The 13777-nt window shown below is 46.4% G+C and overlaps 1 protein-coding gene across 3 annotated transcripts in view; it reads right to left on the minus strand.

Moving 5' to 3' along the window:
• Positions 1 to 13777, minus strand: part of LOC140356020 (receptor-type tyrosine-protein phosphatase mu-like) — a 362562-nt gene that overhangs the window by 81784 nt on the left and 267001 nt on the right. For all 3 annotated transcript variants that reach the window (XM_072440712.1, XM_072440711.1, XM_072440710.1), the window contains one exon: positions 4987 to 5180. In XM_072440712.1, the coding sequence (XP_072296813.1) occupies positions 4987 to 5180 (194 nt within the window). The remainder of the gene's footprint in view (positions 1 to 4986; positions 5181 to 13777) is intronic.

Below are 13777 nucleotides of genomic sequence, written 5' to 3' on the forward strand. Positions count from 1 at the left end.
CCTGACTCGTGGTTAATAATAACTGTGTAATCATTGGGCCAATCCTGGTGTCATTATTCAACCCAAAGACGTGACGTGATTATTGGCATGAGGCCATACTATCTGCCCCGGGAGTTCTCACATGTGATTTTGATCGCAGTCTATGTGGCCCCGTCTGCCAATGCTGAAGATGCTTGTGAAGCACTGCTCTCTTGCACTTGTAGGCTACACAGCAAACACAGCATCCACAGGCTCTCTTCCTCGTCTCTGGTGACTTTAACCACGCTTCTCCCTCTTCTGTCCTACCAACATACACCCAGTATGTTACCTGCCCCACCAGAGAGAATAGAACATTGGACTTGTTTTTTGCCAACACCAAGGAGGCTTATTCCTCTTACCCCCTCCCTCCCCTGGGTTAGGGTTAGGGACCACAACCTTGTACATCTGAGGCCTGTGTATGAACCCATCGTGCGCAGGCAGCCTGTGGTGTCCCGTGAGGTGAGGATGTGGTCTGCTGAGAGCGAGGAGGCTCTGAGGGACTGCTTCAGCACCACTGTCTGGACTGAGCTTTATGACCCACATGGGGAGGACATCAACACCATCACAGAGTGCATCACGGACTACATCAACTTCTGTTTTGAGAACATTGTTCCCTCCCGGACGGTGCGGTGTTTTCCAAACAACAAGCCATGGATTAACCGTGAACTGAAGGCTCTGCTGAAGGAGAAGAAGAGAGCCTTCAGGTCAGGGAACAAGGAGGAGCTGAGGACTGTGCAGAAGGAGCTGAGGAGGAAGATCAGGCAGGCTGAGGCCGGCAACAGGAGGAGGATGGAGGAGCAGCTGCAGCAGAAGAACATTCAGGGAGTGTGGAGGAGCCTGAAAACCATCTCGGGCTTCAAAATCCCCCCTGCCCAGACAGAGGGGGATCTACAGTGGGTGAATGATTTAAATGCTCAATTCTTGAGGTTTGATCGGTCACCCGCCCCTCCTCCCCCTGCACAGCTGCATGCTCCCTCTTCCACAGCTGGACAATGCCCTGCATCTGTTCCTCTTCGCTTATCTGCCCCGGACCATCAGCTCCCCACTTCGCCTGGACTCACCCATCCCCCCAGCACACGGTCCCCCTGCCAACCACTGACTGTCACAGCAGCACAGGTGAGGAGTGAGCTGAAGAGGATTAAAGTGAGGAAGGCAGCAGGACCTGATGGCATCAGCCCCAGGCTCCTTAAGTCCTGCAGATGAACTGTGTGGAGTTGTGGAGCATGTCTTCAACATGAGCCTGAAGCTGAGGGTGGTACCACAGGTCTGGAAGACCTCCTGTCTGGTACCTGTGCCTAAGACACCTCGCGCCAAAGACCTCAACAGCTTCAGGCCGGTGGCTCTCACGTCCCACCTGATGAAGACACTGGAGCGGCTGGTCCTGGACCACCTCCGCTCCACCGTGAGCTCAGCCATGGACCCGCTGCAGTTTGCATATCGGTCTGGCATCGGAGTGGAGGACGCCGTCATCTCCCTGCTGCACCGCTCTCTCTCTCTCACCTGGAAAAGCCTGGCAGCTTTGTGAGGATTCTGTTCTTCGATCTCTCCAGCGCCTTCAACACCATCGAGCCGCTGCTCCTGAGGGACAAGCTGGAGACGGCTGGTGTGGAGTACGACCTGGCAGAGTGGATCCTGGACTACCTCACAGACCGACCCGGGTTTGTGAGAGCCTGGAACTGTGTGTCTGACACTCGGACCTGCAGTGTGGGGGCGCCCCAGGGCACTGTCCTCGCGCCCTTTCTCTTCACCCTTTACACTGCAGACTTCAGACACGACACGGACAGCTGTGTCCTGCAGAAGTTCTCTGATGACTCTGCCATCATCGGACTCATCACGGACGACGATGATGCGGAGTACAGGGGACTGGCACAGGACTTTGTGGACTGGTGTCAGCGGAACCACCTCCTCATCAACGCGGGGAAGACCAAGGAGATGGTGGTGGATTTCCGCAGACGCCACCCCACTGCCCCCTCGCCAGTGAACATCCAGGGACGGGACATTGAGAGAGTGGACTCATACAAGTACCTGGGTGTTCATCTGAACCACAAACTGGACTGGACTCATAACACAGGCGCACTGTACAGGAAGAGCCAGAGTCGGCTCTACCTCCTGAGGAGACTCAGGTCTTTTGGAGTGACAGGGCCACTCCTGGAGACCTTCTACGACTCTGTGGTGGAATCGGCCCTCCTGTACGGTGTGGCCTGCTGGAGCAGCAGCATCACAGAGAGGGAGAGGAAGAGGCTGGACAAAGTCATCAAGAAGTCCAGCTCCGTCCTGGGCTGTGCTCTGGACTCGGTGCAGGAGGTGGGGGACAGGAGGGTCCTGGCTAGATTCATATCTATGCTGGACCATGAGTGCCACCCTCTGCAGGACACTCTCTCCGCTCTGGAGAGCAGCTTCAGTGACAGACTGATCCACCCTCGCTGTGTGAAGGAAAGGTTCCGTAGGTCTTTCCTTCCTGCTGCTGTCAGACTTTATAACAAAAACTGTTAGTACTGAACACTCGCAATACTGACCTAACCTAATACTGATGTGCAATTCTGTCATATGTGCAATTCATGTGAAATTCATGTGCAATCTATGTGCTGTCGTGACACATATTCATGTGCAATTACTGTCGTGATCACATGCAATGGTATTTATGTATTTATTTATTTGTCTATGGGAGTTTTTATTTATAGGAGATCTTCTACTGAAAGTGTTTTTCAGACTTCCTATAAGTGATCTGTTCTTCTGTATCTACCTCTGTATCTACCTGCGTTGCACCAATGAAATTTCCCCATGTGGGACATAAAGGAATATCTTATCTTATCTTATCTTATCTTATTGTCGGACGTAAGATTAACATGGCGAGTTTGTAGAGCCAATGATAATAATACGACATAAATGCAAAAGTAGTGTATTTAATTTGCGATTAGAATACAAAAAAAAAGTTAAGGAAGCAAAAAATAGAAACAACTAAAGTGTTTTTTAAAGTCAATTTGAACAGCGCTGCACAAGTACAGACCAGTATCATTGGTTAACGACACTGCAGTCATGTTTACATTTGTGCCTATTTATTTGATCTTTTGCTAAAAAAAAATACCAAAAAAATCTGCTATCATTGGAATATTTAACAGTTATAATAGCATAAAGAAAATACTTTTTAAATGCTCATATTTTTCAACAATTAGGGAGGCCATAATGCCTACGGTTTGAATAAAAATAATAAACTTTGCAACTAAATCACACTTTGTCACTTCTATTGCTTAAGATTATGAGCAGATTTCATTGTGTTTTCCAATCATAATTTCAAGTGAATGAAGCGTTTTGAATGAGGCTCGTCCCACATTCTTACGTTTGGTCTTAAAGTCTCACAAATTCACACAAATTCACCTTCATCGCCTTCATTTTAGTGACGGAAGCAAAAAAAGGTGCAAAATCACAGCAGACGACAAAGAAAAGACGAGCAGCGAAAGCCGTGAACACGACGGAGAACATAAACTATTTACTGTAAAAGTGCATCTGGAGGAAGATAAAAAATGTGCTGAGGTGTGCAAAAGAGAGAGAGAGCGAGAGAGAGAGAGAAGAGGAGAGAAGAAGAGGAGAGGAAGAGTGGAAGAGGAGAGGAAGAGGAGTGGAAGAGGAGAGGAAGAGGAGAGGAAGAGGAGTGGAAGAGGAGAGGAAGAGACGAGGAAGAGGAGTGGAAGAGGAGAGGAAGAGGAGAGGAAGAGGAGTGGAAGAGAAGAGGAAGAGGAGAGGAGTGGAAGAGAAGAGGAGAGGAAGAGGAGAGGAAGAGGAGTGGAAGAGGAGTGGAAGAGAAGAGGAAGAGAAGAGGAAGAGGGGGAAGGCTGTGCATCACAAGGCCCGGTCAGACAGCACGGGCTGCACGGGCTGCACGGGCTGCACGGGCTGCACGGGCTGCACACGTGTCAACTCGCTGCTCTTAAACTGAAATGATGATGTTTTTATTTGGGCCGGAGAAAGTTCTGGTCAAATTTGTGTGAAACATTTTTAGAAACATTTTAGAAACATCGTAACAGGCAAAGAACAGACGCGTGATTCAGGTTTGAAAAGAGAAATCTGTTTGTTTCTCGCTGGTCATACTGTCCATTTATATTTATGTTCAATCAATTTATATTTATATTCAATCAATTTATATTTATATTCAATCAATTTATATTTATATTCAATCAATTTATATTTATATTCAATTAATTTATATTTATATTCATACATATATACTCATACATCAAAATGTATGAGTATGGCGAGTACAGAGTATCGAGAGTACAGAGTATGGAGAGTACAGAATATCGAGAGTACAGAGTATGGAGAGTACAGAGTACTGTAGTATGGCGAGTACAGAGTATGGCGAGTACAGAGTATGGCGAGTACAGAATATAGAGAGTACAGAGTATGGCGAGTACAGAGTACTGTAGTATGGCGAGTACAGAGTATGGCGAGTACAGAGTATGGCGAGTACAGAGTATCGAGAGTACAGAGTATGGCGAGTACAGAGTACTGTAGTATGGCGAGTACAGAGTATGGCGAGTACAGAGTATGGCGAGTACAGAATATAGAGAGTACAGAGTATGGCGAGTACAGAGTACTGTAGTATGGCGAGTACAGAGTATGGCGAGTACAGAGTATCGAGAGTACAGAGTATGGCGAGTACAGAGTACTGTAGTATGGCGAGTACAGAGTATGGCGAGTACAGAGTATGGCGAGTACAGAGTATCGTGAGTACAGAGTATGGCGAGTACAGAGTATGGCGAGTACAGAGTATGGCGAGTACAGAGTATGGCGAGTACAGAGTATTACAGTATGGCGAGTACAGAGTATGGCGAGTACAGAGTATGGCGAGTACAGAGTTTTGTGAGTACAGAGTATGGCGAGTACAGAGTATAGCGAGTACAGAGTATTGCAGTATGGCGAGTACAGAGTATGGCGAGTACAGAGTATGGCGTGTACAGGGCGGGGTCTTACCTCGTACTCCTCCTTGAAGCCGTAGCCCTCGGAGCACTTCATTTGGGTGATGTGCTGGAGCAGGTCGGCGACCCGGATGGCCGGGTGCAGCTGCCCCGTCTGGTACGGGACGTCCGGCGGCTCGCGCTTCCTCAGGGACAGACTGTGGGACTGGACCAGGCTGCTGGTGTCACTGCCCATGTTCTGGCTCTCATCTGGGGGACATGGAGACGAGAAGGGCCAAGCCAGGTCAAAATGGACAGAGGGGTGAGGGGGGCGGAGCGGGTGAGAGGGGGGCGGAGCGGGTGAGAGGGGGGCGGAGCATGTGAGAGGGGGGCGAGCATGTGAGAGGGGGGCGGAGCGTGTGAAGGGGGCGGAGCGGGTGAGAGGGGGGGCGGAGCGTGTGAAAGGGGGGCGGAGCCGGTGAGAGGGGGGCGGAGCGGGTGAGAGGGGGGCGGAGCATGTGAGAGGGGGGCGGAGCATGTGAGAGGGGGGCGGAGCGTGTGAAGGGGGCGGAGCGGGTGAGAGGGGGGGCGGAGCGTGTGAGAGGGGGCGGAGCCGGCGAGAGGGGGGCGGAGCCGGCGAGAGGGGGGCGGAGCGGGCGCGGCGCAGAGGGGGGTTTGTGCGAGCCACTTCATTTTTAAGTCTTTTTAAATGTGTCCAAAATGTAATGGTGAGTTTTGCCTCAACAATATGATATTTGAAAACATATTTAATACTGACATAAACTGACAAGATTTATGTTGTAAGTGATACAATGAGTAATAAGAAAAAAGGCAAGAAAAGGTGTATAGGAGGGAAGAAGGAAAGAAAGGAGGAAAGAAAGGAGGAAAGAAGGAGGAAAGGAGGAAAGAAAGAAGCAAAGAAAGAAGGAAAGGAGGAAGGAAAGAAGGAAAGAAGAAGGAAAGGAGGAAAGAAAGAAGGAAAGAAAGAAGGAAAGGAGGAAGGAAAGAAGGAAAGAAAGGAGGAAAGAAGAAGGAAAGGAGGAAAGAAAGAAGGAAAGGAGGAAAGAAAGAAGGAAAGGAGGAAAGAAACGAAAGGAGGAAAGAAAGGAGGAAAGAAAGAAGGAAATAAAGAAGGAAAGGAGGAATGAAAGGACGAAAGAAAGAAGGAAAGGAGGAAAGAAAGAAGGAAAGTAGGAAAGAAAGATGGAAAGGAGGAAAGAAAAAAGGAAAAACAAAGCAAAAAAGAAAGAAGAAAAGGAGGAAAGATGGAAAACAAGCAAGAAAGAAGAAAAGCTAAAGTACATATTCTACCAAAAGGTTCATCATCAGAACATCATGTTATTTAAAGGTGCACCATGTAACCTTTCTGGTTGAGGGTCCACCACCCGCTCGTCTCCGTGGTCATTACTGCCTGTAATGTCCCACACTGTGGCATTAAACCACCTGTATCTAACCACAGAAGGTTAGAGCACCTTTAATGTAAATATTCATGTTTCATACCATAAGCAGTCCAAAGAGCGCTACTACTACTACTACTACTACTACTACTACTACTACTACTACTACTACTACTACTACTACTACTACTACTACTACTACTACTACTACTAGTACTACTAGTACTACTAGTACTACTAGTACTACTACTAGTAGTACTACTACTACTACTACTACTACTACTACTGCTGCTGCAAATATAACTAGTGTCAGGCCAATTTACTTGTGTACTCGAGTAACGGTGACACACCCTCCTCTGAGTGATGACATAATGCAGCCTTAACAGGTAAAATCATGGTTTGGCTGTAAATGTCCATGTCTTTTTTGGTCCCGCCCGCTCCGCCCCGCCCCACCCCGCTCCGCCCGCTCCGCCCCGCTCCGCCCTTTGACCCGGCAGCAGATGGCACGGCAACCCGCTCACCGTCGGGCATTACATCACCACGCTCCAGACTGACAAACAAGGAGTGTGCGCTTTGTGCGATGGATGGACAACACAACAGCGCTGTGAGTAACGGGATGAATCATGTGGCGAGGTCGTCCATCTGTCTCACCGAGCGGCTGCGGAACCGGCTCAAACGCACCGAAAAACAGCCGCGGCGAAGAATTTAACGGAATTGTGAAGAATTTAATTGAGTTTTGCTAAATAAAATGATCAAGATTCAGAAAGTGGCTGCTGAAAACACTCTCCAGAGGATGGTAGATTCAGAGGGTTATGAGTGTTTAACTGGAGACGTGTTGGTCCCAGTGGGATGAAATATACATTTAAATGAGGGAAACAGCTTTTTTATAATGACTAATTCTTTCGGATCAGATTTTGGGTCCAGTAAACGCACTTTAGGCTTTTTAAATTGTAATTTCCCATTTATACAAAGACATAGAGGTTGATTTGGTGAAACACTGAAACATCTTTTTCTGATAACAATGGAAAATGTTATTTCCAAGTAAAAAAAGACCCGTTATTCAAGCACAATACTAAAATCTTTATTACGACAATACTGCTGCTGCTGCTGCTGCGAATAATTAAAACTGAACTTTGCCGTCACAAAATGTGTTCTAGTGAAGGTAAAATATCTGACTTTTCTGTTTCTCTGTTGAGCTATTCTATTAACATTGTCATTTAATTGTCATCGTCAGGTAATTGCGATATTTCTGACACGCATAGCAATGAAAACATGATTTATTTATATTTTGATTGAACGATTCAGTTCAGAGTTCATCGTTTACAAAGTTCCAAGGGCATTCTGTATTTTAATTATTTTTTGTCTGTATTTTAATGATTTTCTTTTGTATTTGAATGAATTTCCTGTGTATTTTAATGATTATTTCTGTATTTTTATAATTTTTTCAGTATTTAATGATTTTTTTCCCAGTATTTTTATAATTTTTTCAGTATTTTAATGATTTTTTTTTCTGTATCTTAATGATTTTTTCTGTATCTTAATGCATTTTTCTGTATTTTGATGATTTTTTAAAATGTATTTTAATGCATTTTTTTGTATCTTAATGCATATTTTTCCCATGAAGCACTTTGAATTGCCTTATGTACAAATTGTGCTCTACAAATAAACTTGCATTGCCCAAACAATTTCGAGAAAACCATAATCTGAACCAATCATAGTTTAGTTTAATCACTCACTGCACTGTTCACTTTCTGCACTACATATGTCAATTCAATAGTACATTTGCGTACATTGTAAGCTTATTTTTATTCTTATCGTTTATCAGATTTGAATTGTTTTTCCTTTTGACTTATACAGGATGTTTTATTGTTTTATGTTGCACCGTTTCACCAAAGCAAGTTCTTATGTGTGTGAATCCTGTTCATTGACAATGGCAATAAACCTTTTCAGATTCTTATCAACCGACACAAAAACACAACACAAATATCCCGTGCAGTTTGTAGACGTCTCACAACTACAGTATTACCATCTTATACACAGAATAAAATTGGATGTTTGGTTGATCGTACGGGACATCATTTAATCATCTTGCGTCCGCACTTCGCCGCCTCTTTCCGCCACTAAACGCAGCTCAGGCAACACAAATCGGCCATTTTCCAAAAAACGGCGGTGAACCCAGCTCAAACCCCGCACGCTACAAATAACCCAACAGTATTTCTCGTCTTTTCCTCCCCTGGCAGCGCGACGTGTCATCTGGGCTGCGTATGCGGAGCGACAAGAGGCCCGGGCCAGTCTTTTTGTGCTTTTATCCAGCCGGTGGCAGACACCAGGCACAGATGCTTAGCGGACAATGGAAAGTGCCCAAAAACAACATGGCAGAAGATGTGAGGAGAGAAGAGTGCATGGTTGGTTGGTTGGTTGATCGGGCATGTAGCGGCAGCAGGCGGCGTCGAAAAACATACGAGAAAGTAAAAAAAACACACAACGAAACAAAGACCCAAACGGGGAGCAAAGATGGGAGGAGAGGGATGCGTGGATGCGGCGATGGCGGGAGAGAGGGGAGGACGGGATGCGCCGTTAGACAACTCCGACCATGCTAGGCTAACGGCGGCGGCTAGGGTGGCGGCACGACAAAGTGAGAAGGGTTTGGGGGGGAGGGGGGGACGTGTGGAACGTGGAGATGCCAAATACACGTCATGCAAAAAATGCGAGATGAATGCGATGTGTCGTGATGCGTGATCCCGGAAGTTTTTGTTTGACTTCCGATTCGACGTGACAGAAAAGATTACAGAAAGTAAACACCTCCTTCCCCCGACTTACCATTAATGGGCACTTTTTAGATCGCAGATACAATAGTGTGTGTGGAGAGAGAGAAAGAGGAAGAGAGGGGGATAAGCAGAACAATACAGCATGAAAACCTGGTCAAAGTCGGAGATGAAACGCTATTAGAAAAAAATAAAGGCAAGATGACATGCCTCCACTGCGTTGGCTAATGCTAATGCTAATGCTAATAGTAATAGTAATCATGATAAAAGTGTTAGCAGTAGCCTCATAGTCAAAGAGGGGGATGTTGATGGATGGGGAATTTCAACAGTGCAAGACAAAATAAAAAAACGGAACAAGAAGGTTATGGATTTCTGGGGGAAATAATGGAATATCCTTATTATAAATTGGACGATTTCGGCATTAATTAATTATTCATTTCGTTGGACAATTTCCCCTTTCTTTTCTTGATTAACCAAAACAAACTCAAATATAGAAGTCCGATTCGCGATCATTGACCTCAACCGTGGCCGTCGCTATCCGTTCCCGTGATGTAACCTTAGCGTAATTAGCTGTGGCGCAAGTGATGAAAGACGCTGTTTTGAGTTGCGTTAAAGTGGGCGGGGCCGCTTCGGCGGCGTGGAAAATTCGGCCGGCGGCGAAAACGAGGCGAGCGCGGCCGCTCGTTACGTCGCGCATTGTAAACGCAACTGTTCGACCGTCGGGTTCCTATGCCCCCCCGTTTACGGCGATAAAAGACTTAGGTTTGATGTGCGGAGGCGGCTAATAATTAAAAAGGAGAACAAAAAAGGGTTTTGCAAGTCTGTTTTATCGCTTCTACCGGGTGGATGAACGCGGTCTACGGCGACGCTAGCAAAACAAAATGAAGAAGTAGGTCAGTAGCAGTTAGCTGAAGGCGCGGGGAGCCACATTAAAAAGAATGATAGAAAAGGTTGTTGTTGTTTTGGAGAGGGGGGAGGGAGGGGTTAATGTGTGAGTGAGGAGCGAAGAGCGAGGAGCGAGGAGGGCAGCACCGTGGAGTTTGGAGCTACAAAAAGACAACTATTGCGTCAGAGCTCGCAGTCAGACACCAGGAGGTTTAAATTGCGGGTTCCGAATGGCAAGATGAACGAAAGTGGATTCAACCGGCTTTGGCTTCTAGTGTTTAATGTAGTACGGGCCGACAAATGTTAGTCCGAAGGCCGCATTTGGTCCCCCAGGCCATCCTTTGAACATTCCTAGTCTAATGCCCACGTTAAGAAAAGATTGGGATCGTTTGACTGATGTTACAGTGTACATTAGGGTGTAACGAGTCTCTTTTTATTTTTTAGATCAATTGGCCAATGAGGTATCGATATGAGACCAAACGACTCATAACAGTCCCTTTAATTAAAACAATAATTGGATTGAGTTCAGCAATTTGTAAGTGAAAGGAACCGATAAAAACGCCGTGGATGATCACGTTCCTTGCCAACTCGGAAGCACGTTCATACACGTTCTGTTGCAATTGTGGTTTGAGTCTCTGCTTTTCCTCAGCGCCACACGGCTGCCCTCTTGGCACAACATAACAGCAGGCGAAGGAGAGTAGAAAAACTTAATTTATGTCGATTTAAATAAACATTTACCAAAAAATATGTAAAGTAATACGATGCCTGGATCAAGGAAAACAAGCAGAGCGCTGTTCGATATCGCCGTTTGTCTCGTCACACCCCTTGTTAGACCCTTCATTAGACCCCTCATTAGACCCCTCGTTAGACCCCTCACACTTTTAACGTCACTGCGAGGTCCACAACTAAAATGGCCCCAAAGTGATTCTGCATCGAGTCTCGTAAGAGTCTTCCAGTGCGATCGTTCCAGTGACTTCTCTGGCGCATTGTGGACGGCCCAGTGCGGCGCGAGCCCATGACAGTTTTTTTTGGGGGGGATGCCGCTCTGGGAGCGTGTGTGGTCGTGAGTATCGGCTGCTGCCCGCCCGCCACCCCTCGATGCCCGGCCCCCCAGCGCTCCTCTGCGTCCCACTCCAGACCATGCACATGAGAGGCCAACACACCACGTCACACGCACGACACGCAATGTACATGGGGGGGATGAGGTAAGCCAGCCGCAGCCCGGGGACAGCCTCCGAATGGGCGGGGCGAGGGGGGAAGGGGGGCGGGGCAAAGGGGTACAGGAGGAGGAGAAAGAAGAGGGAGAAGCGGCAGGCAGGTATGAAGGTGAGGAAGCCAGTTTTTAGTTAAAAAAAGAGCCAACAAAACCGAAAAAACGATGGGAACAGAAGTTCTTACTTTGTCCTGAGCGGATTGTCCTTGTCTTATATCATTGGCATGTACTAAAACTGAGAGAGAGAGCAACAGCAGAGGAAGAAGGATGTGTGTCTCACCTAAGATGGCGGTGGGCACGAACGGATCTGCTCAAGTCGAAGAGAGGAAGGAGAGAGTCGAAGAAAAAAGAAAGGTCGTTAGTGAAATACAGTTAGTCTCAACACAGAAAGAACATGACAACGAGTGTCTTAGCCTGGTTTATTTATGATTTAGTCCTGATAGAACGTTTGTTTGGTCTTGTTCTAGTCCAGATCCCAGTTCAGTAATAATTTTGATCTTCTGTGTGTAAATGTGAACACAAATATAAAATAAAGGGGGTATAGTCCTGGTTCAGACAAGTTAAATGCCATGTTGGGCTTGGCAAAGTCTAGTTTTAAACAGTTTTGAGCTGGTTTTGTCCTGTTTTCTTGCATCTTAGAGTACTGTTTTTAATCCTGTTTTATATTTTATTAGCCCTGATTTAGTCTTATTTTAGGCAAGATTTAGTCCGTGTTCAACCATAGTTTAGTCCTGGTTCAGTCCTGGTTCAGTCCTGGTTCAGCCCTGGTTCAGCCCTGGTTCAGCCCTGGTTCAGCCCTGGTTTAGCCCTGGTTTAGCCCTGGTTTAGCCCTGGTTTAGCCCTGGTTTAGTCCCATTTTAGGCCAGGTTTAGCCCTTTTCTGGGTGCTGATTTAGTTCTCATTTACGCACGACTTTGTTTCTCTGATTCGTCAAAAGTTGAAATTGTAAATGTTCCGCGACACCTTTTGGAACACACATCGTTTTCAGGCACAATTTTGAGCACGTTTGACCTTTTAAAAGGGGAAAATATGGTATTTAGTTTTGAATTGCTATGGCAACGGTGCACATTTTTTAAATCACTCAAATGGAAAAGCACATGTTGGCTGACCAGGCTTTAATATTCCAACAGCGGGTTCGGAAACTTTGGAGGGAACTTCCAGTAAAAAGCGGCATCATTCAGTTAGTGTAGCAGATTAGAGCTCGAGTTTCCCCTTTCTCCATCTAATCAATGAGCTGTGATCTGATTACACCAGACATGCAATTACACAGATAATTTGGAAAATAGTAGTCGCACCAAAACATTCAAATTTCATCATTACAAAAATATAGTGGCTATGGCGGCGCATAAAAACTGCTGCAAATGAATCTTTCCGTTTGTTTCCCACTGTTAAAGTACAGACATTTTACATTTAATCGGTTTTATGATTATTGGAGTACAAGTCATTTAACATAACACGAGTATTTCAATTTAGACCGCAAATAGATTACGATTGCACGTTTGATTCTCACAAATATAGATACGTCTCACAGTACATCTTGTGCATAGAAACTAAATGTGTTACTTTTCTGGGAGCAGATCTCCTGCAGCCCTCGTTCATTTCATTATGGAACTTATTTCAGTTTATTGTACTTTTGAAAGGGTTTGAGTATGAATTTTAGTCCACTGCTCCCCAGCCCCCGTTTAGCCCTGGTTTAGCCCTGGTTTAGCCCTGGTTTAGCCCTGGTTTAGCCCTGGTTTAGCCCTGGTTTAGCCCTGGTTTAGCCCTGGTTTAGCCCTGGTTTAGCCCTGGTTTAGCCCTGGTTTAGCCCTGGTTTAGCTCTGGTTTAGCTCTGGTTTAGCTCTGGTTTAGCTCTGGTTTAGCTCTGGTTTAGCTCTGGTTTAGCTCTGGTTTAGCTCTGGTTTAGCTCCGGTTTAGCTCCGGTTTAGCTCCGGTTTAGCTCCGGTTTAGCTCCGGTTTAGCCCTGGTTTAACCCTGGTTTAGCCCTGGTTTAGCCCTGGTTTAGCTCTGGTTTAGCTCTGGTTTAGCCCTGGTTTAGCCCTGGTTTAGCCCTGGTTTAGCTCTGGTTCAGCTCTGGTTCAACCCTGGTTTAGTCCTTGTGTAGCCCTGGTTTTGCCCCACTTTAGCTGTGGTTTAGCCCCATTTAGCCCTGGTTGAACCCTTGTATAGACCTAGTGTAGTCGTGCCTTAATTCTGGTTTAGTTGTGGTTTAACTTTGGTTTCGTCCTGCTTTAAGCCATGCTTTGGGTGTGGACCTGGGTAGTAGGAGCTGGAGGGTTTTACCTGGTTAGTAGGAGCTGGAGTGTTTTACCTGGGTAGTAGGAGCTGGAGGGTTTTACCTGGGTAGTAGGAGCTGGAGGGTTTTACCTGGGTAGTAGGAGCTGGTGGGTTTTGCCTGGGTAGTAGGCGCTGGTGGGTTTTATCTGGGTAGTAGGAGCTAGAGGGTTTTACCTGGGTAGTAGGAGCTGGAGGGTTTTACCTGGGTAGTAGGAGCTGGAGGGTTTTACCTGGGTAGTAGGCGCTGGTGGGTTTTATCTGGGTAGTAGGAGCTAGAGGGTTTTACCTGGGTAGTAGGAGCTGGAGGGTTTTACCTGGGTAGTAGGAGCT

The sequence above is a fragment of the Eucyclogobius newberryi genome, unplaced genomic scaffold (genome assembly GCF_026437365.1).
Source record: "Eucyclogobius newberryi isolate DKJ021-1_F unplaced genomic scaffold, fEucNew1.0.hap1 SCAF_12, whole genome shotgun sequence".
NCBI classification, from domain to species: Eukaryota; Metazoa; Chordata; class Actinopteri; order Gobiiformes; family Gobiidae; genus Eucyclogobius; species Eucyclogobius newberryi.